Source organism: Liolophura sinensis, chromosome 10 (assembly GCF_032854445.1).
Source record: "Liolophura sinensis isolate JHLJ2023 chromosome 10, CUHK_Ljap_v2, whole genome shotgun sequence".
Lineage (NCBI taxonomy): Eukaryota > Metazoa > Mollusca > Polyplacophora > Chitonida > Chitonidae > Liolophura > Liolophura sinensis.
In genome coordinates this window covers 14,542,744-14,563,083 of record NC_088304.1, presented here as the reverse complement: position 1 = coordinate 14,563,083, position 20,340 = coordinate 14,542,744, and the positions used below count along the sequence as shown (strand labels likewise).

The window sequence follows — 20,340 nt, the reverse complement described above, 5'->3', positions numbered from 1 at the left end:
CTCTGTTGATCCGGTGATCAGCGCCAAGCGACGCAGGAACAAATACCATTTTTAAAAAAGTCCCTGGGTCTTTGGGTTTGACCCCAGGGTTTGATCCCATTTCCCCTAACTTCGAGACAGACACTCTAACCATTTAGTCACCGAAGCCGTCTTTACTTAAGGAAATCAAGTATGTAAATATAGAGTACAACCGCTTGACTATGCTATTGATTGTTAAACTGAATAAAACATACTTACGTGACCAATTCTGTTAAAACGATCCACTGCTCTCTGAAGAGAATCGTTTTCTTCTTGGTCCAAACCCTTTACGGCGCACTGACAACAACATGTAGAGGCGGAGAGCCGATGTAAGTTGTTAGAATTTTCTATATAGGCTACTTTCTTACTAGCGTTGTTTTTATACAGATAAACTAGAATGTGCTTTGATGTGTGATAATCTCGAATTTTACCCGAGATTCCGGCGATTGTGTAATCGGTTAAACCTTAATGCTACGTCGACAGTATTCCATTTAATACGTAAATTAACTTTCTACTTGTCGAAAAACAAATGGGGGCAATTACAACACTTTGTAAGAGAATTTCTTTTACGGGCAATATTTCTCCTGAATTTTCATAGTGAATGATTACAAGCTATGCAAATATGTAACCTATCATCGATCAACCTTTGTTTTTCCTGTCATTGCTTCAGTCACGTGGTTCACCAACTCGTGCTCCATATTTGGACATGGGTACAAGCTGCTCAATTTGGCCTACGTAAAGAAACAAACAAATAGTTAGGTATTTATTTATTTGATTGTTGTTTTACACCGTACTCAAGAATATTTCTCTTATGCGACTGTAGTCGGTATTATAGTGGGAGCAAACCGAACAGAAACCGGGGGAAATCCACCACCATTCGCCGATTGCTGGCAGACCTTCCTACGTACTTTAAACTAATTTAAACTAATTTTGTTTGTTACACATTGATGTCTTTGTTTCGATCACACGATTTCGATAGAAGATGAATTCTATACCTGATTTGTAAAGCACCATGCTCCGTTTGGTAGCTATTCTGACTGTAGTCACAATCACCCACGTAAATGTAAATTAACTTAATTTATGGTCAGTGTGTATATGATTTTGTCACTAGTTCATCATTCCCATACTGCATAACCCGCCATCTGGTACAATGTATTTAGTTTTAAGGGTGTTTCACAATGATTATAATGTTTGACTATGACTGTCCTGAAACCATTCATTCCATTAGCATGCATTTGGACAATCACCAGTGAATCGCTCAGAGTAACGTTGTCACATGTACATTTAAGCTGTGACAATGAGATCGCAAACCTTCACACAGCTAAATGCACAAATTCCAGGGAAAAAAATAATACCCTACATTTGTGTCCATTTTAAAACTGGAACAAATAGTTGCAAAATTGCATGGGTTCGAATCCACACACAGATTACCACCAAACCTAAAGGGTTTGCTTCAAAATATTCCACAGAAGCCAGTAGGAAACCAGTGCGCCTAGAGAGATATCCGACTATCTTTAGAGTTAAAGCCACGTCCAGTCAGGCCAGAACTTAAGACAACACAGACCAAATGTATACATACATAGATAAGGTATCCCACAGAAAGCTTAAAAACCACAACGTTTTACTTTGTGATGTTGTCCAACCGAGATATAGCACTTCAAATAAGATTGAAAGCGCCACCATGTTATCTATTTTAGCCAATAAGACGTGAGATATTTCTATAACCCGGGTAGGCAACTTTTTCCACACACGTCACTATTTTACCTTTTCACCTGATGTGTGTATGGTATCGGTGACGCCCCATCGTGTTTCCCTGGTATGACACATCCGATAACGACGGAGTTCTCCTTAAAAGTGGTATTATAGCGTTACGAAGCAAGTCATAAAAATGTCTGGGGCTGTTTGAATCTGTTTCCATCCCTCTCCCTAAAATAACAGGTTATATTATTTCTTGTCTTCTCTTTTAATTTGAGCCTGTCGCCGCATAGGCAAAATGTCCATACCACTGTATCAATGGTTTATTGGCCCTAGATCTGACAGATGAAAAGAAATAACTCTCCCATAACAGCAAACCTTTCTTTTTCACCTCATTAAACGTTGCAATGTGATCCTGTATCCCAGATCTGGGCAGATTTGTGATGAAAAGTGGTCTGGAAAGAGGTACTGTGAAGATTACGATTGTATGGCGAAAAATAAAAAATCTGGTGGGATGGCAATTTTGACAGTAACGTTTCCTAGTCTTACACTAGCTATTTCTCTGGACTGTATGTTGACAGTGAATATTGTAATGACGACCCTGTGTCGTATGGAAGGGGGCCAACATCAGAATGTTTATGTTTTCTCCTGCAGAAGTCTTTCGCAAACATTTGAATGATATTCTTTCATAATGATATACGTGATATTGTTGGATCTTCCTCGCAAAAATATAACCCTTGCTAAATGAGGATCACCTAAGAAGATCTGAGATCTGTTTTATTTTCCCAGCTTAGCTTTGAAAAATCCTGATGTATAGTCTTCCATTCAACAAATTGGAACTTGATCTTTATCTCATCGAAAGCCAACAGCACTTCCCTGATCGCCATTAGCGAATCTTGTCAGCAGCATCCGACATCGTCCAGAAAAAGATTAACTTTTGATTTAAACCATGAAGAGGTATACCATCAAAATTCCGATGGACCAGGCTTTGTTTCTAAACTTTAATTACTGTTTTAATTTATTTATTTATTTATTTGATTGGTGTTTTACGCCATACTCAAGAATATTTCACTTATACGACGGCGGCCAGCATTATGGTGGGAGGAAACCGGGCACAGCCCGGGGGAAACCCACGACCATCCGCAGGTTTCTGACAAACCTTCCCACGTACGGCCGGAGAGGAAGCCAGCATGAGCTGGACTTGAACTCACAGCCACCGTATTGGTGAGAGACTCCTGGGTCATTACGCTGCGCTAGCGCGCTAACCAACTGAGCAATTTTTGTTTTAAAAATGTATCAACTAGCTGTAAGAACGAAAATGATTTTCGTTTTCACAAGAAAAGCCGAGTTCATCTTGGAGTCACGTAAATCAATGGAGTCACGTAAATCAAATATGGCGGTTTGAGAAGATCGGCTGCTATCGCATTAAGTCGCTTGGTTACATTTGTAGTTATTACGACGGGCTTATACAATATGCTTCGAAAGGCATAAGGATGGTGTCGTGAAAGCATAGCGTCTAGAAGAGCAATGTTATCTGTATCAGAACTTAATAATGTAATAATTATTCAAACCACCCGGATTTACTGTCCAATTGGATATTATTTTAACTTAACTGAACAGTTAATGAAATTTAGAAGGTGATTAAAACATGTCGTGACGTTAAGTCAAGACCCTCTCCCAACAAACAGTTTTATGTATCTATAAATGATAATAAAAGAAACAAACAAACGGCCCCAAAAAAGCAAAATCGAAAGTTGGGGAAAGTCTTTAATATGTTTAATAGTTTACTGCCACGCAACTTCATTACGACGTACTAAACTTGTTGTTGTTGTATATGCCCACCATGTTGTTTTAGCCCATTTGTAAGAGGTTATCTTTAACCTAAATGAACAGCAGCATGAACCATTACAGTTCAGCAGGTCGTATCAGTGAGACACGGCCCGTTCAATCCGGTTTCAGTTGATTTCAACGTTGCCTGAGTCTGACAGGGTCAAAGTGTTGTATAATACAACCAGAGCCGGTTACGATATGAAAGATACTGTTACTGGATCGCGGGACATGGTCTTCGTTGATAAATTGCGGCCTACGGTATACAGCAGCAGGTATTCTACATATCAAATATAATGTTAGTCTAAAATAAATTAGCCCAAGCGGTGAATTGTGTTTTGTTCTTTTCTGTAACACATTAAAGTTTCTGTACATACTTGTACTCTAAAAGTTTCTTTATATAATTGTACTTGTAAAACAGTGAGGTAGTTCAGCCACAATTCAGAGTAGCAGAAAAGAATTTAAATTAAGCATTTACACGAACAGTTAGAATAAAGCCCTAACTTAGGTGAGCTGCCAAGAGGCCGTATTTCACCGGTGACATGTGAGAATTTGCTAGCTATCACCCTGTCGTCGCTGCTCTGGTTTTACTATGTGCACTGTACATCTTTAATTATATTGTATTCCTGCATAAACCGGGATTCTGCTGTTGGAGTATGCATCCCCAAGGCCCCGTCCCTTTGCACTGTTGGTATTGTAAATGTGATGACAACACAGCATTTTGAGTAATGCAGTAGACTAGAGATGTTTAATATGCTGCGATTTACGCCACTGTTTTTTAACCTACGTTTAAGCTAATTTTGCTTATGGTGTGTGTAATTTCATGCTATTTAGGCATTTGCGTAAAAAGTTAGAATAAAACCGTAGTTGAGAAACATAGCGTTAACAAACGAAGCACAGCGCAAACATGCGGAGCACAACATTAACACGAGGAACACAGCATTAACATGCAAAGCACAGCGTTAACATGCAGTGCATAACGTTAAAATGCAGAGCACAACATTAACACTAGGAACACAGCGTTAATATGGGGAGCACAACATTAACATGAGGAACACAACATTAACATGTGGAGCACAACATTAAGATGCGGAGCATACCACTAACATGAGGAGCATAGCATTATCGTGAGGAGTACAACGTTAACATACGGAGCACAGCATTAACATGAGGAACAAAACATTAACATGCGAAGCACAACGTTAACATGCTCAACACAATGTTAACATGCCAAGCACAGCATTAACATGCAGAGTACAACATTATGAGCTTTTATGCCGTGGGGAATCGGACAGAGCTCGACGTTAATGGACTACGGTCGTTCGTCAGGTAACCGGTTTGAGGGGGATGGGAGGGGTTGGGGAGGAGCCTTGATGCTTATGCCACTACAGACAAACATGCGTGCGTCGAGTCCCATCACGCGACCTGAGAATGAGAAGCCCCTTTATTCATCATAACTGACCATAGAGGCACTCACGGGAATCAGAGACGTAACCCAGATGGGAAACCATTAACCAGCTCAAGGACAGATTAGTATTGATTTCCTTGCATCTCCAGATGTTTTATCTCGTCGCATGTGTATATTTGAAAATAAAAGATCCATTTAGTCTCCTGTGGCTTGGCCTGTACTCCCTCATGAAGGTTGTTGACACTTGGTCGGTTTGCACGTGTTGCCAAGGAAATGTGTGAATGATGTTGGGGTTTATTGATAGAAAACAACGGGATAAAGCTTCCACATACACAACAGCCTGACAAATGACGTACAAAGTTTCGGTATAGTTCATTTTAGGTTGTGGATTTGGTATTTAGGTTAGAGCACACAATAGATTTCATGTTTTTTTTTATATAAAGGCTGAGATAAAATTGTCTATATTTCATTTTGGTAGTTTCAGTCATTTACTTTTTACATGCATTTTGAGCAAATACATTCTTTCACAGATTCATTAAAATGAAATGTGAAAGAAATGATCTATATATGACATTGAAATCATACTTCATTTAAAGCATCTCTATTGACTGAGAAGGATTTGTCACTCTATAAGTACACTTATTATAATTATTATTACGTAGACAACTTAATATAATGCTTTTGCTGGTTTTCTCGGGGTTTAAAATGGATTTAAAGATTATTTGTGTCTAATTACGACGTTGTTCCCTTGTTCAAGTAGCAGCAAATTTTTCAATACAGACTCGTATATTGGCATATATGCCAAGATTGCCAGTTTGAAGAAAATTCTGTTTGAACCCGGGCGTTGTCTCTACGAGTGGGACGCTGTCACAATGTATTATGATAACTTTTTCTGCCCGTACTTGCATGCTCATATGTTAACCAGCCTAATTATGTCGTAATAAATCAGATTTTATTGGGGTCCTCCGTGGCTCAGTTGGTAAGCGCGCTAAGCGCAGCACAATGACCCAGACGCCTCTCACCAATGCGGTCGCTGTGAGTTCAAGTCCAGCTCATGCTGGCTTCCTCTCCGGCTGTACGTTGGAAGGTCATCCAGCAACCTGCGGATGGTCTTGCGTTTCCCAGCATAATGCTGGCCGCCGTCGTATATGTGAAATATTCTTGAGTACGGCGTAAAACACCAATCAAATAAATAAATAAATAAAGATTTTGTTAACCTCAACTGATTTAAAAACCAAGGCAATAAGATACAGCCTTCAGTTTGTACATTCTTTCATTAGCTTGCCTTGAAAGACAATCTTACATTTAACCAAGATAATAGCAAAATGAATGAAAAAGTCTTTAAATTTCTGCATCCATCCATCATGGATGGTCCCTTTCTAAAAAACAAAAAATGTACCTGACATTCGGAATTCTGACCCAGTTCCTATCCTAAGACAACAGGTCAATATGATAAAATCGATCGTTTTGGTCATTGACTAGTGACTAGTTCACTCATTCTGATATCTAGAGTCATCGACTGTCGTATGTCCATTTCTCTCAACACGTCGCCAATATTTACCACCAAGAGTTACCACCAAAATTGGGTTTCATCAGTGACTCATAAACCACATACTCTTCTCGCCGAACTATTGCAAGCCCATATAATTCCGATAAAATGTAGTTAGAATACTTTTTTCTGATTCAGAACTCCTCAGGCGACGCCAGTGTTATCCAAAATCAAGCAATGCGTTTGGTAATGGGCGGAGCGTGTGTGTCAATTGAGGAAGAGTGACGTGTTACCCAAGACTTGATCGATTTAAATTACCTGCTTATAGCACCGCCATGTTTAAAAATGGTATAATAAAATCTTAATAAATGAAACATATATTATCTGTGGTAGCTAAATTATATCACGACAGCATGACCTCACAGTTTTTTTTACAGACTAAAAATATGTGCCAAGCTAAATGAAAATGCGTAAAACCAGGTCATTGATGAAAGGGGGGTATTAAAATATCAGTAACTATACAAACCAGCTGCCAGGCGCTTCTTGATACTATATTTACATACTGATAGTGTGTTTTTCTAGCTACGTTGTTGTAGTAGTAAGTACGTGTGCATTTATGCCTTGTATACGTGTGCATTCCACCCACCCTAAGCCAAGTCGTAACAAAAAGTTGTTAATTATTAAGAACAACTCGTTTTGCAAAAGGTGTGCACATTATTGCCAGCAGCGTTTAAAAGTGTGCACGTATGAAATTAAAGGCAAAGACAACACTGAAATGAAGTATATATCAGATGAAAAACCATTAAAAACTGTTCCGGAAAATAGTTGGATATATTTTTAAAGAGTTTTTCTAGCCTAGCAAAGGGGTGTAAAAAGATCAGATTCGACGGTGGTCTGTTGTGACCCTGAGGGTATCAGTGACGTCACATCCATATTTTTTTCTCTCTCTCTCTCTGTATATATATATGATGAAAGACATCAGACTGATGAAAGATTGCAGTTGTATGTGTTAAGTACTGACCATCATACTCAATGCTTTTTACAAGGTTTAACAAATTCAAAAACAAAATAAATATTTTCCTGAAAAGTTTTGAATGGTCTTTGATGTTATATATACTTAATTTTAGTGTATTTAGTGCTTTCAAAGTGAGGAGACTACAATACAATAAGACAGTAAAACCAGGGCAGCGACGACAGTGTGATAAGTGTCGACTAGTTACACGCAACCGGTGAAACACGACCTCTTGTCAATTTAGCACAGTTACAGTTTTATACTAACTGCCCACGTAAATGCTTACAAATTAGCAAATTATATGCCCCCTAGCACCATGGCTTAACGCCAATGGACAAGTACAAGCATGAATAATCTGAGAATTGTCGCGTCTCTTCCACATACTCACGCATAGATCCCCAGACATCAGGGCTGTCACCTTGATCTGCATCATGGGGTGGGACGGATCGAGTTGTTTTGAGAGTGAGATGCAATCAAGGATTGATTGTAAATTACCATCATGTACCAGATCTCTGGAAGGAAAAAAACGTGTCTTTTGGGGATTTAGGTGTTCGGTGTTCAGCACTGAGAGGTTTAATAGAGTAAGGAAATAGAACTGGTTGGCCCGGTGTCAGTATAATGTGACTGGGTCGGGTGTCATATCTGGTGTATTCGCCATGATACTTCAGCGAAGGCAGCACCTTGGCATCATGGACTCACCCTGCCACAAGAAAACACAGCATATGTGCACACTACTAATGAAGAATTGCTAAGTACTACGTCAAGAACCAAGCACATCGATCAAACCACTCCATTTTGCATAGGATATATCTATGCATATATAACTAAGAGTAAGTTTTCAAAGCAATACATTTGCAACTTGGTTTACTGTTCTATATAAAAGAGGGATGTTGATTGTCAAGCATACTTGGTTAGATTGATTTATATCACTATTGTATGCACACTTGCTCTACGTATAAATATTGTATAAAAATAATTGTATTTTACCGGCAACCCTCGTGTACGTCTTCTTCCATCGGTATTGCAAGCATCGGTCCAATCCCGCATTGTCTGAGATTTTGTGTGGTGGCCTGAATGCTGTGTATGTCATCGCCTGCTACAAATTGTCCGTACATTGTTCGTCTCATCAGCCAGTGGAACAGAGACTCGCCCAATAGGCGTTCCGAGGCCTCCATCAACTGCGAACAAAGTAACACACATCATGACTCCATGTTCCACGGTATGACATACCTTTCCTTCTGGAACTTCTTAAGTTCACATACCCTCAGCTACTCGTCTTTCTACGGCTTTGTCTACTTTAACAACGTTTTGTGAAACTATTTTCAGAAAATGTAATCAAAAATAGTCACCTAACATTTTTTTACATGTCACATGGTACAATAGGTCTAGCTTTACTTTTAGCGATAAAACTCCCCAATAGCACCCAAATGTGAGGATGGGACCAGGACAGTTCAGAGAGTAGACCCAGTTCTAGAGCAATGTAACATATTGTTTTCATTATATCATAGAAGAAAAGAGCAATCACATTTTATTTTGATTTCTCTTCGAACAAATATGCATAGATCTCTGTATAAATATTGCACTCATGCAACGTGAAAATGCAAATTATTTTAATCTATTGAAACGCTAAAGGGTTCTTCTTTCTTCCTTCTGTGTGATATTATCACTTCACTGGCTAGGTTGGTTCTACAAATGCAGTGATTTTAATGTACGCATCAAGCTTTCAGTTGAAAAAACTGTTTTAAGTGATAAAGTTTTAAACCAGATAGATTTAAGTTTGTTACAGTTAATAACCTGGGATAGATTGCACGAGACTTTCTAACATCAGAATATTGCTTGATTTGAATATTGTATTTGATATGGACAGTCATTTTTTGCTTTGAGTTTGAAATTGATCTGGTGTCGGATATCCCGTTTTTTTACTTGTGCGAGCGCATGATTATTGTGAAGTGGATCTTGTATACTTGAAACGTCTCTATTTTTCCGAGAACCTCCTTGAACGCCATTGTTACATTTCAGATTCACACGTATTATATATGTCTTTACGCTTTAGGCAACTTAATAGCGGTAAATCCATACCAGATCCAGAACTGGTCGCGTGCTCATTTACCTGAACGCTATTAACTATTCTTCTTTTAGGTAAATAACCTCTATTTACATCTGTGCAATAAGTCTAGTAGTTAAACAAATCGAATGCGAAATGGGTGAATACCTCTTCCTGAACGCATTAAAGACGCAAATAGAGTTCATAATTAAATCTGTGACCTGAAACCGAATCACACGGGCGGAGTAACATTTCCTCACGAATCTCGGGAATGTTCTTATTACAGTACTAAAAGACGCCCTTCGAAGGTTATCGGCTTACGATGGATCTAGCATAATAGCCTGTAGCGGAAGTATTTATTTCTTACATGCACTGGATTATTTAATTGATTGGTCTTTATGCGGTTCTTGAGAGTATCGAGGGCGGTTAGGTGCATGTAGACTAATACGGAAGCAGGAAACCATGTATCTCCTCTCAAAACATCCAGGGTTTGGTCATTCTGTGCCACGTAACCGACAAACATCCTAACGTTCATGTAAGGACGAAGCCGCGTAGCGCGGGTAGGATTTGAACATGTGATTGTATTGGCGAAGAGTTAGTCACTTTCCAGAGCAATTCTATGGAAGACTCGGCTGATGGAAAGACAAAGGGCTTTAAGCGCCTATTGGTTAATGACCAAAGTAATTGCAATTGCTGTTTTCACACAAACGACTTGCTAAATTCTATTTGACTAATAAGTATATGTACTATTTGACCTGGTTAAACGTATCGATGAATTTGTAAGCGATCCGTCGTTACCGCATTTCGTATCCTGTGATCAGGGATTAAGTTTACTTTTCTGTCTTCTTTCAAGAGTATCCGTTGTTACATCGGATAAATTCGTCCTTTGGAGTCGGTCGTGTACGAGCGGTTAGAGGGCTTGCCTTTCTATAGCTAGGACGGGCATGTAATTTGTATAGTTTCCTGGACTTACTGCTCCTGACTATTGATGCCTTTGTCGGTCAACGATGCCCTTGTGGCCGCTTTCTATGTCTAGCGCTCGTTAACATGCTCTTCTCGTGAAGACGAAGAGTTTGGCGAACTTTTAATATTTGCCCTTTTGAAGCTTATCGAAAAGGTAAAACGCCATTCCATTCGATCAATCACCTAATGGCGAGGTGTTCTGGCCGACTTTTAATGGTTGCCCTTTTGTAGGTTGTTGAAAATACAAACCACCGTCTCAGTTAAACATTCGATCGATCGCATAATGACAATGTGTTCTTGTACAAAAGAGTACGATGCAATGCTGCCATATGAGTGATGTTTAGAGCATTAGCAAATGCCGAGAGCTAGGAAGAGTTCTCGGTTCTGTGGCATGGCTCGAGACTGGATTAAGCCAGAGCCACTCACAGTGTGTCCAGTGTGTTCTTATAAGTGTGATTTGTATAGCTGTTTAGAAACTGGGAAACTTTTAGAACTTGGGCAGGAATATTTATATAATTACAGGACATCATCTCAGTTTTACGCATAATTCACATCTCTCCTGAATAATTTCAAGAGGACTAGATAAAATTAAACACATCCCTCTTATACGAAGTACAATGGTTCATTTACATTGTTTTCAATATACCGTAAATTCAATGTGATGACAACACAGCATTGAAATACTTTTTCGCCAGTGACGTCTAATAGATTGTAATTCACATCACCACATTTTCTTGACCTAATTCTGCTTAAGCCAGGGTACCAAATTGCTCCTGTGTTAACATATACATGAACGGAGTACGACCAAAACTGAGGTAAATTGACAAGAGGCCAGATATCACCGTTGGCATGTGACCATCTGCCAACAATCACGCTGTTGTCGCTGGTCTGACTTTGCTCTCCATGCTGCAGTCTTTTACATTGATGGCTCAAGCGAGAAGAGAGAAATACATCACGAAGTAGAGTGATTACCCTATATCCACACACAATAACTTAATATAGCATATTCGTTTATCTGGTAGCTCCAAAGTCTAATCGATGTGCTAACGTCTGGGGTACACATCTCTACAGCCATAGTGAAGCTAAATGACATGTATATTAGCTTTACACACACAATGGCTTATTGTGGTCTCTGTATGTGTATGAATGCAGAAAGGTGAATCAGCTCTATTTGTGTTCTAGATAAAATTATCGTTGGACCAGGGCACGAAAGGACCTCTGTTATTCTCATATCAATGCGCGTCAAATGTGGAAAATAGGGCGCGCGACGTTTTACAGTGACCCTCTCTGTAGATTCGCTGGGTGCTTTGTCAGTACTTCCGGTCATTTCCACAAATATGCAACTGCAAATTCTTCATCTAACTTGTTATTAAAGTATACAATCCTAAATAACCAGCACAGGACTGGCCTTCGAAACGAGAAACATTTGGCTACATCACCTTGATGGCAACCAGTAGTACGAGCTATACATGACACTCTGTGGGTATTTGGTATTGATAATTTACTTTATCATCCTGTAGAGCAAATGGTTTCAGCAGATTAAAATCTATAATGGCGTGATACTTTGATTCCGACCCTAGATGAATTTGTACTTTTAATAACCGATAAACTTTAGCAAAATTTAATATCGTACATGTTCCGCCGAATTTTTCTGTTCACAGGTGGATAAATCATATTCTAGTAAAGAACCATAAAAACAAGGTTCTGTCTCTTGTGTTCATTTGATTAATAGAAATACAAAAAAGTAGCAATGTCAGCTAAAGCATAGTAACATATACAGTGTCCAGTGAGATAGTGGCCGAAGTGATTATCGTGCCACCGAGGCGCAATGACCCAGGAACCTCATACTAATGGGTCGCTGTGAGTTTAAGTCCTCTTGGGCCGTACGGGGAAGGTCTGTCAGCCAGCTGCTCATGGTCGTGAGGTTCCCTCCGGCTCTGTCCGGTTTCCTCCCACCATCATGCTGGCCTAGGTTGTATAAGTGAAATACTCATACTTGAGTACGGCGTAAAACACCAATCAAATGAATAAACAAATATATCTAGTCACAGTGAAAACAAACTCCAAACTCAAGTTTGTAATTCACAACAACAATTCAAGGTATAATTTTTCCTCACTGGGAGGAGTGAGAACATGGGGAAGGAGTAAGAACATGACGGACAGGTAGCGCGACACAGAAAGGTCCTTTCCGATCAAACTGCGATTTACTCCCTACATTTTTGTCTGCTGGGCCTATTCAAGGACGGTTTACGTATAACAGGTTGTGCTTGCAATTATGGGCAGAAATATATGACAGTACAAAGTGATTTCAGTTTTCAAATAGTAAAAGTTAGCCTACAGAAACTGGCTATGGTGGGGAAGTAACCAAATGTGATTTACATGATTGGCACGCTCTGCACGAACAGCCTTTGACCAGAGTGCAGTACAAGCCAGCTAGCTGGTCGCGAGTGGCGTTTGTGTCACCGTGAGATTTACAGCTGTGATCAGGGTCTTGGATTTTAACTCAGATTATGCTAAGGTCAAGGGCACAGAAACATAGGAAACAAATATCTTCGCAAAACAGAGTTGACTAGCCGACAACCAAAACAGTCATGGAATCTCTGTCGCCCCATAAGCCAGCGTCTTTCATGGAGGAGCAACTCAGCTTAATAATGAGTAAACTGGAGAACATCGTGACAGGTGAGAAACTGTTAGAGCATCTGACTAATATGGAGACAAAACCGTCGCTATGCTAACAACACTGACTGAAATACAAGAGTCTAGAATATTTAATCTTGAAAAGGAAAACGATGTCCTGAGAGAAGATGTGAAACAGCTTTCGTATGAACTCGAAAAAAAGTTTGAATGAGATCAAAAGATAGAACACTGCATTGGATGTGGTCGATTATAAAATCAATGATTTGAAACAGCACGGACGACTAGACAGCATTAGAGTGTATGGCATTGAGGGGGACAGTCGTATGGAGACTTCTGACGAGTGCACTAACGAGTCATAAACATGTTAAACAATAAATTAAATATAAATGTAATCCTTGTGGTATCAGCATAGCACACCGACTGGGCCCTGCTAGAATCACTTGAGCACCTAAACCAAGGGGTGTTATTGTCACATTTGTATCTAGGAGGCTTAAAAATGAGTGCATCCACAAGCGAAGAGCGCTGGAAGACACCCGCATTGTGATCAAGAAAGATCTGACACAACGTAACCAGCAGTTATTGAGAACGTGTGTGGCTAATCCTGTTGTCAACTGTGGGGACTGGAATTTAGTTATCGATCCTGATAAAGACATTCAGCATGTAAATAATCCCATGGCCAGACAGAAAGTATTGAATCTCATAAACAAAAATGATTACAGATGTTTGGAGGCAAATGCATAAAGCATACAGACGATACACATGGCGACGCAAGAATCCGAAAAAACAAGCTAGGCTCGATTTTTTCTTGGTGTCAAAGGATATTTTTCAATATCTCTACAAAAGCGGAAATCATTCCAAGTTATAGGAGTGACCACTCCGCAGTAACACTAAAGTGTAAATTCGTAAACTGTGACTAGTGGTTCCTGGAAATTAAACTGTTCACTCTTAAAAGACCAAACTTACATTGGTTTAATAAAACGCACCATTAACTAAACAATAAACGAATATTGTCCCTAGTTTACAACAGAGAAAACTTAAAAAATATTCCCAAAGAACGACTACAGTTTTGCATTAGTGACCAGTTATTTTTAGAAATACTGCTTATGAAAATAAGAGGAGAATCAATAAAATATTCAACAAATCGCAAGAATGAACAAAGGAGAGAAAGAGAATTGGAACAAGAAATTGAACTACTAGAAAAAGAAATTTAGCCAATTTTATGAGTGTACCTGAATTAAAGCTCGACAGAGTAAAATAATCTGAATATAGAATACGAAAAGCTGAGGGAAAAAGAGATGGAAGGTATATTAATCAGATCAAAAGCAAACAAAATTGAATGGGGAGAAAATCCGACAAAATATTTTTTGGCAGTGGAGAGGAGAAATTATGCAAGCAAACTGATTTCAAAATTAACACTTTTTGAAAAAGAAATGTACCAAACGACGAAAATTTTAGCGGCACAAAAAATTATTACTCAAATCTGGTTAGGAAAAACAGGTAAGGAGAGAAATGACCTTTGGGGGATTTTTGAAAGATATAAAACTAGACAGACTCTCGTATAGGGAAGCTGCCGAATTAGAAGGCTTAGTGACCTTCAAAGAGTTAACTACAGCCTTGAGAAATATGAAAAACGACAAAACTCCAGGATTGGATGGTTTTCCGGTTGAATTTTATAAAATGTTTTGGAAAGACGTTGGACAATTTGTTCTAAAATCAGGTTTGTAAAAGGCGAAATATCAATATCTCAAAAGCAAGGAATTCTAACATGCTTACCTAAACCAAATAAACCAAAAGACAACTTAAAAAACTGGCGCCCCATTACTCAGTTAAACGTAAATTATAAAATACATAGTGCTTGCATTGCAAATAGACTAAAACTTGTCCTTGATGACATCATAAATGAAGACCAGAAAGGTTTTATCCCCGGAAGATGTATCGCAGAAAATATACGTCTAATTTACGACATCTTGTCCAAAACCAAAGATAAAGGAATCCTGGGACTTCTACTATCTGTCGATTTTGAGAAAGCCTTCGATTCCATCTCATGGAAATTCATGGAAGAAGTGCTTATGACGTTCAATTTTGGAAATGATATGAGATCATGGATTAAATTGTTTCATACAATATCTCTGCCCACATTCTTCAAAAAGACACTGTCTTCTGTGTTTAATATTTACAGGGGCTGTAAGCAAGACGATCCTATTTCTCCATATCTTTTTCTCTTATGTTTTGGGTTCAATGATACCAAGCGTTCATAACATAAAGGGACTATCCTTAAACGACACAGAACATAAAATAAGCCAAATTGCTGATGATACTCAGCTATTTTTGGATGGATCTGCAAAGTCACTTTCGGAGGTACTAACTTGCTTAGGTACATATTATGAATACAAGGGATTAAAAATGAACATAGAAAACCCAAGGCTGCGTGGATCTCTCTCGGGCTCAAATGTAAAATTATTTCACTAGGTTAAATTAGATTGGGTCGAGAAACTAAACATACTGGCAATAATTTTTTTAACGGTGGATTTTAACAACATATGGAAAATAAATTATCTTGCCAGAACAGAGGACTTGAAAAAGGACCTTCAAAGATGGAGAATCAGGAACCCATCATTACTAGGAAAAATAACAGTTATAAAATCCCTAACTATGTCATAATTAATTCACTTGTTTCTTTCCCTCCCAAACCCACCTGATAGTACTCTGAAAGAAATAAATGTACTGCTTTATGAATTCATATGGAACAACGGTCCCGATAGGATACAAAGATCCATCTTAAACAGAAACCACAATGAAGGTGGACATCGTATAGAAAATTTAATGCCATTTGTACAATCACTAAAAATGTCTTGGGTGAGAAAACTACTTCTCGCGAAACGAAAATGGCAAAGTGGAAGTTTTTGTTAAAATGACTTGAAAAGTCTGCTTTAGGTGGCAAATATATTCCGCAAATAACAATATGAATAGGCAACCCTTTCTGGGTAGATACACTATGGGAATGGCATGGGAAGCGTTTACACAAAAATGGATAATAAATGAATCATAAATATACTTGATGAACACTTATAGTACAACCCCTGCTTTTGGGAACAGAGTTTTTTAATTTCACAGTGGTTCGCAAATAATATAAGGTTTTTGAGGGACCTAGCCAAACCGGACCGACATTTGTTGACATTTACCGAGTTTAAGGAAAAAATTCAAAATGGTACATTCCTGGATTATAATCGGCTACTTAAAATTGTTCCAACCGAATGGATTAAACTCATAAACAATGAAAAAAAAAGACCCAATGTTCTCAGATTATTGGCGAAACAGAGACGAGGTACAAAGATTTTCTATGACCTACTAAGAAATGATTCACAGTTTAGGCTAAAATTCGCAAAAAAAAGGGATAAGTCCTTAGGTCTGCAGAGAAGAAACAAATCGTAAAAACGTTTTCAAATCTATATATGAGTGCACTTAATATACGAAGTTGAGAGATTTTCAGTATAAACTTCTACACAGGATAACAACAATAAAATCTTATCTCCACAAAATAGGACAGAGACCGTACGACATACGTGATTACTGCAGACTGGACAAAGATACAATAGAGCACACATTCAATGAATGTCCGAATAACAAAAGCTTTGGGGCTAGTATGAAAAGTGGTTGTCACAAATATGCAGGGTTAATATAAAAATGACGCATAAAATTATAATTATGGGATGAGGCGCGACAAGAAAAATGACATGTTTCAATTTACTGATGACTCTAGCTAAAAAATAAATCTTTGATAAAAGACAAAACAAAACAAAAATGAATCTAAAGCATCTGATCAAATATACAGCGAACCACTATAGGTTAGAAAAATATATATCTGAAGTAACCGGAAAACAAGATGAATTCTCAAAGCGATGGGAAATTTTTGACATTTTAGACTCAGAAATATCCTAAGCGTGAAGTTTTGAACTTGCGTGGTATGTGCTTGTGGATGACAAAGAATGAAATCGAACATGGAATCTGACTGGTGGAAGAAAAAGAAAAAGGAAAAATAAAATAAAGGTATACTTGAGTAAGACTCGGTACAACATACTTAGACAAATATGTGACAACCAGTAATATCTTCCAGTCTTTAACCACATATCACATTTATTATTCAACATTCCAGCGTCCTGCATGTCTGTCAATACCTTGTAGGCAGACAGGGCCATGTATTTCAGTTAAGAGCATCTTTGTTCTGGAGCAAACAAGCCTCTTAAGATTTGACACGAGAAACTACTTTCTTTGGAAGCTGTCTACAAATATTCTCAACGCTTTCAGTCGAAGGTCGTCCTGTCATAAAGCAGTATTAGAAATGTCGTTGACAAAGGATTATTTGCTTGGAACAAGTTCTAAAAATGAATAATGGCTATGGCTCAGAATTTATTCATTCATTAAGCACCATCCAAAGTTACTCTACATTCGAAAAGGGCAAATAGGACAAACAGGTCAGTATGCATATACACAAAACGGATAACTCAAAGCATCTTGCATTCCACTGCTGCTATAAATAGGATTATTGCTAGTTGTATTGCTAGTTGTACTGCTAGTTGTATTGCTAGTTGCTAGTCTCACACAAAATGCAACCTGTGATTAATGTATTGCTTTTAATTTTTCAACCACTGATGTTATTATATGTACGTTTTGCATTCTGTACCATCATAGGGTTTCGTCATCGTGAGCTCCCTTGAATGCAAATTTCATTCGAACTGCTTTATCTTCTAAAAGCTTAGTTCATGGATGACGCCCTATAACACTTCACATTCATGTACCAATGTGGTTTATCACTGAAAGAGCACTGTTCTTATACTCAGACATCTGACAAGCAGCTGTAATTTAAAAGAAAAGATCGATATTACAGAGAATAACATCACCCAGCAGTCAAGCCCCAACCGATCTGTGGATGAATTGTCTTCCGCTAACCCAAGAAATTACAACAACGAATGTCTCCATGTGAACGGGGTGAATGAACTTCAAGCTAAATGGCACCTGTCACTCCATGATTAAACGCTGTTTTTGTTTTGCTTCTATACCTAATAAATTATGTTTATACATAGTTTTCATTGCTAACACTCATTATAACAGAGTCACATTATTATTGATCACACTTGTGTCTTCAGACGTATTAAATTTGTCTCTTCGGATTTCGGATGCTAGTCCTATATGATATAAGCAAATTCATATTATCTCAAACAAAAAGGCTATGTACAGTATAGACTAAAACCAGAGAAGCGACGACAGTGTAATAGCTGGCGACTGGTCACATGTAACCGATAAAACACCGCCTCTTGTGAATACATCAGAGGATTTTATTCTCAGAGTCAAATCAGAGAAAATGCTTTGATATTAATTACAATTCATTAGATGTCACTGGTATAGAAAATTACTGTGTTGTTATCACATTGTTTAGTAGTGGTTTACTGTACAAGTCCATCTAGCACCAGGGCTTTAGTTGAATTTGCTACAAAACGCCGTGAGGGCAATACAATTGCTGACAAATGTCATCGAGTTGTTGTATTTGTTTTGTAGTGACAAAATTTGTTATTTTAGTATTGTGGACTAGTTTCATTTCAGATACATTGAATCTAGTTGTCGAAACAAACATTCCTGTTCCAATAGTCAAGCATAATGCCATAAATACAAGACCACTTCCAAAACAACCTTCAACAGAAAGCACCAAAGAGCAACGAACATAAGTTAGGTTAGGACCGATTCGTGTAAACAGAAGCAGTCAGCTGTTTATTGCCATACTGATGGCCGCCGTCGTATAAGTGAAATATCCTTGAGTGCGGCGTAAAACACCAATCAAATAAATAAATAAACAGTTTTCAGTGATACCGGAAAGAGGTGCGGAAGTTCTGGTCAGGGAAAATTTAATGTAGTGTTCAGGATTTTTGTACCATGCTAGTATATAAGTTATCGCTAACCAGAATGTGTATCTCAGCCGTGCTTTCATTAAAACTGTTGGTACGATGTCCAGCACGATGAATAGCCAGTCCCCTAGCCGAAAAATACGTGTAATAAGAGACAGCTTTGAAGCAGCGCAACAAATTGCCGGGGACTCGGTCTATTCAATACTCAGTAACATAGAAAGCCGTTGCTACTAAATATGCATTGATCAAACCAAAGTGAATCAAATACACTTGGAAGACCACAACCCATTTTAAATCGATGTCAGTAATCTTATCTCTGAAGGACATGGTATGTTTAATGGGCATCGCATCAGTCACAGTTCACATACAGTCCCAGCAGTGCCTAAAGCAGACCCACCCAATCATAATCTCATTTACATATCAATAGATCACATATTTGATTAGCAATATTGTTTGCTATATGCCTGATTGTCACAGAAAGAAAACGTCGTGGAATCCTAAAATCACCACAGCACCACTAATATCGGATGGGGAATTCCTCACGTGTTTGTTTATTTCTTTGACTGGAGTTTTACGATTGGTGTTATTTAAGAATATTTCACTTGTTCGACCACGAAAAGTATTTTATTGGGAGGAAACCTGGCACAAGCCCCGGAAATCGACCACCATCTGCACATTGCCCGCAGACCTCCCCCTGTGTTGACTTGAGAGGAAGCCAGCGTAAGCTGAACTTGAACCCACAACGGCCGCATTGTTGAGAGAGTCCTTGGTCATTGTTCTGCGCTAGAACGCTGACAACCAGGTCAGGGTGGCTACAAGAATCTGATTAATATTTAATTGTCAATGTTTCTAAATACACTCACCTTCAGACTGTTGTCGACTACAATGTTAAAAGAGCACAGCCGTAAAACGAATAACGCCCGGGCGAGCTCTCCAACAGTTTTTTGCTTAAATGCACTCCGGTAGTCGTCAAAACTAACTAATTCTTCTTTCGCGTTCTTGCGATTTTCCCCAAACGGCCCTGGTGCAATATCCGTGGAAGAATGTCTCGTTGTTTCAGTTAATTTTGAAGATGTGGAAGCAAGACGAGCTATAACCATTTGGTCTTCATTAAATACAGGTAAAGATGTTGATCGTCCAGGTAGGAAGTTTAATCTAACCGCGGATAATTTTTTCAACAGGTTTCTGGAAACGGTGGCCATTCTGTTGAATAATTCCAAACCATAAAACAAGGCAGAATCTCTCGTCAGTGCTTCGCAACCTGACCGGCAGCCTACGCATTCCGGTTCTTATGTTCACCCATCTACTTACGTGACTATCAATCTGTGTTTGTACATATAGATAAACGGT

At 38.6% G+C, this 20,340-nt stretch overlaps 1 protein-coding gene across 1 annotated transcript in view; it reads right to left on the bottom strand.

The window, feature by feature from the left end:
* LOC135476916 (hydroxyproline dehydrogenase-like) overlaps positions 1–20,090 on the bottom strand; it is a 29,662-nt gene extending 9,572 nt beyond the window's left edge. Inside the window, exons 1-4 of the mRNA XM_064757062.1 lie at positions 19,854–20,090; positions 8,437–8,627; positions 7,838–7,961; positions 238–315 (exon numbers count right to left, since the gene is read on the bottom strand). Coding sequence (XP_064613132.1) covers positions 238–315; positions 7,838–7,961; positions 8,437–8,627; positions 19,854–20,090 — 630 coding nt within the window. The remainder of the gene's footprint in view (positions 1–237; positions 316–7,837; positions 7,962–8,436; positions 8,628–19,853) is intronic.
* Between the last annotated feature and the right edge of the window lie 250 nt (positions 20,091–20,340).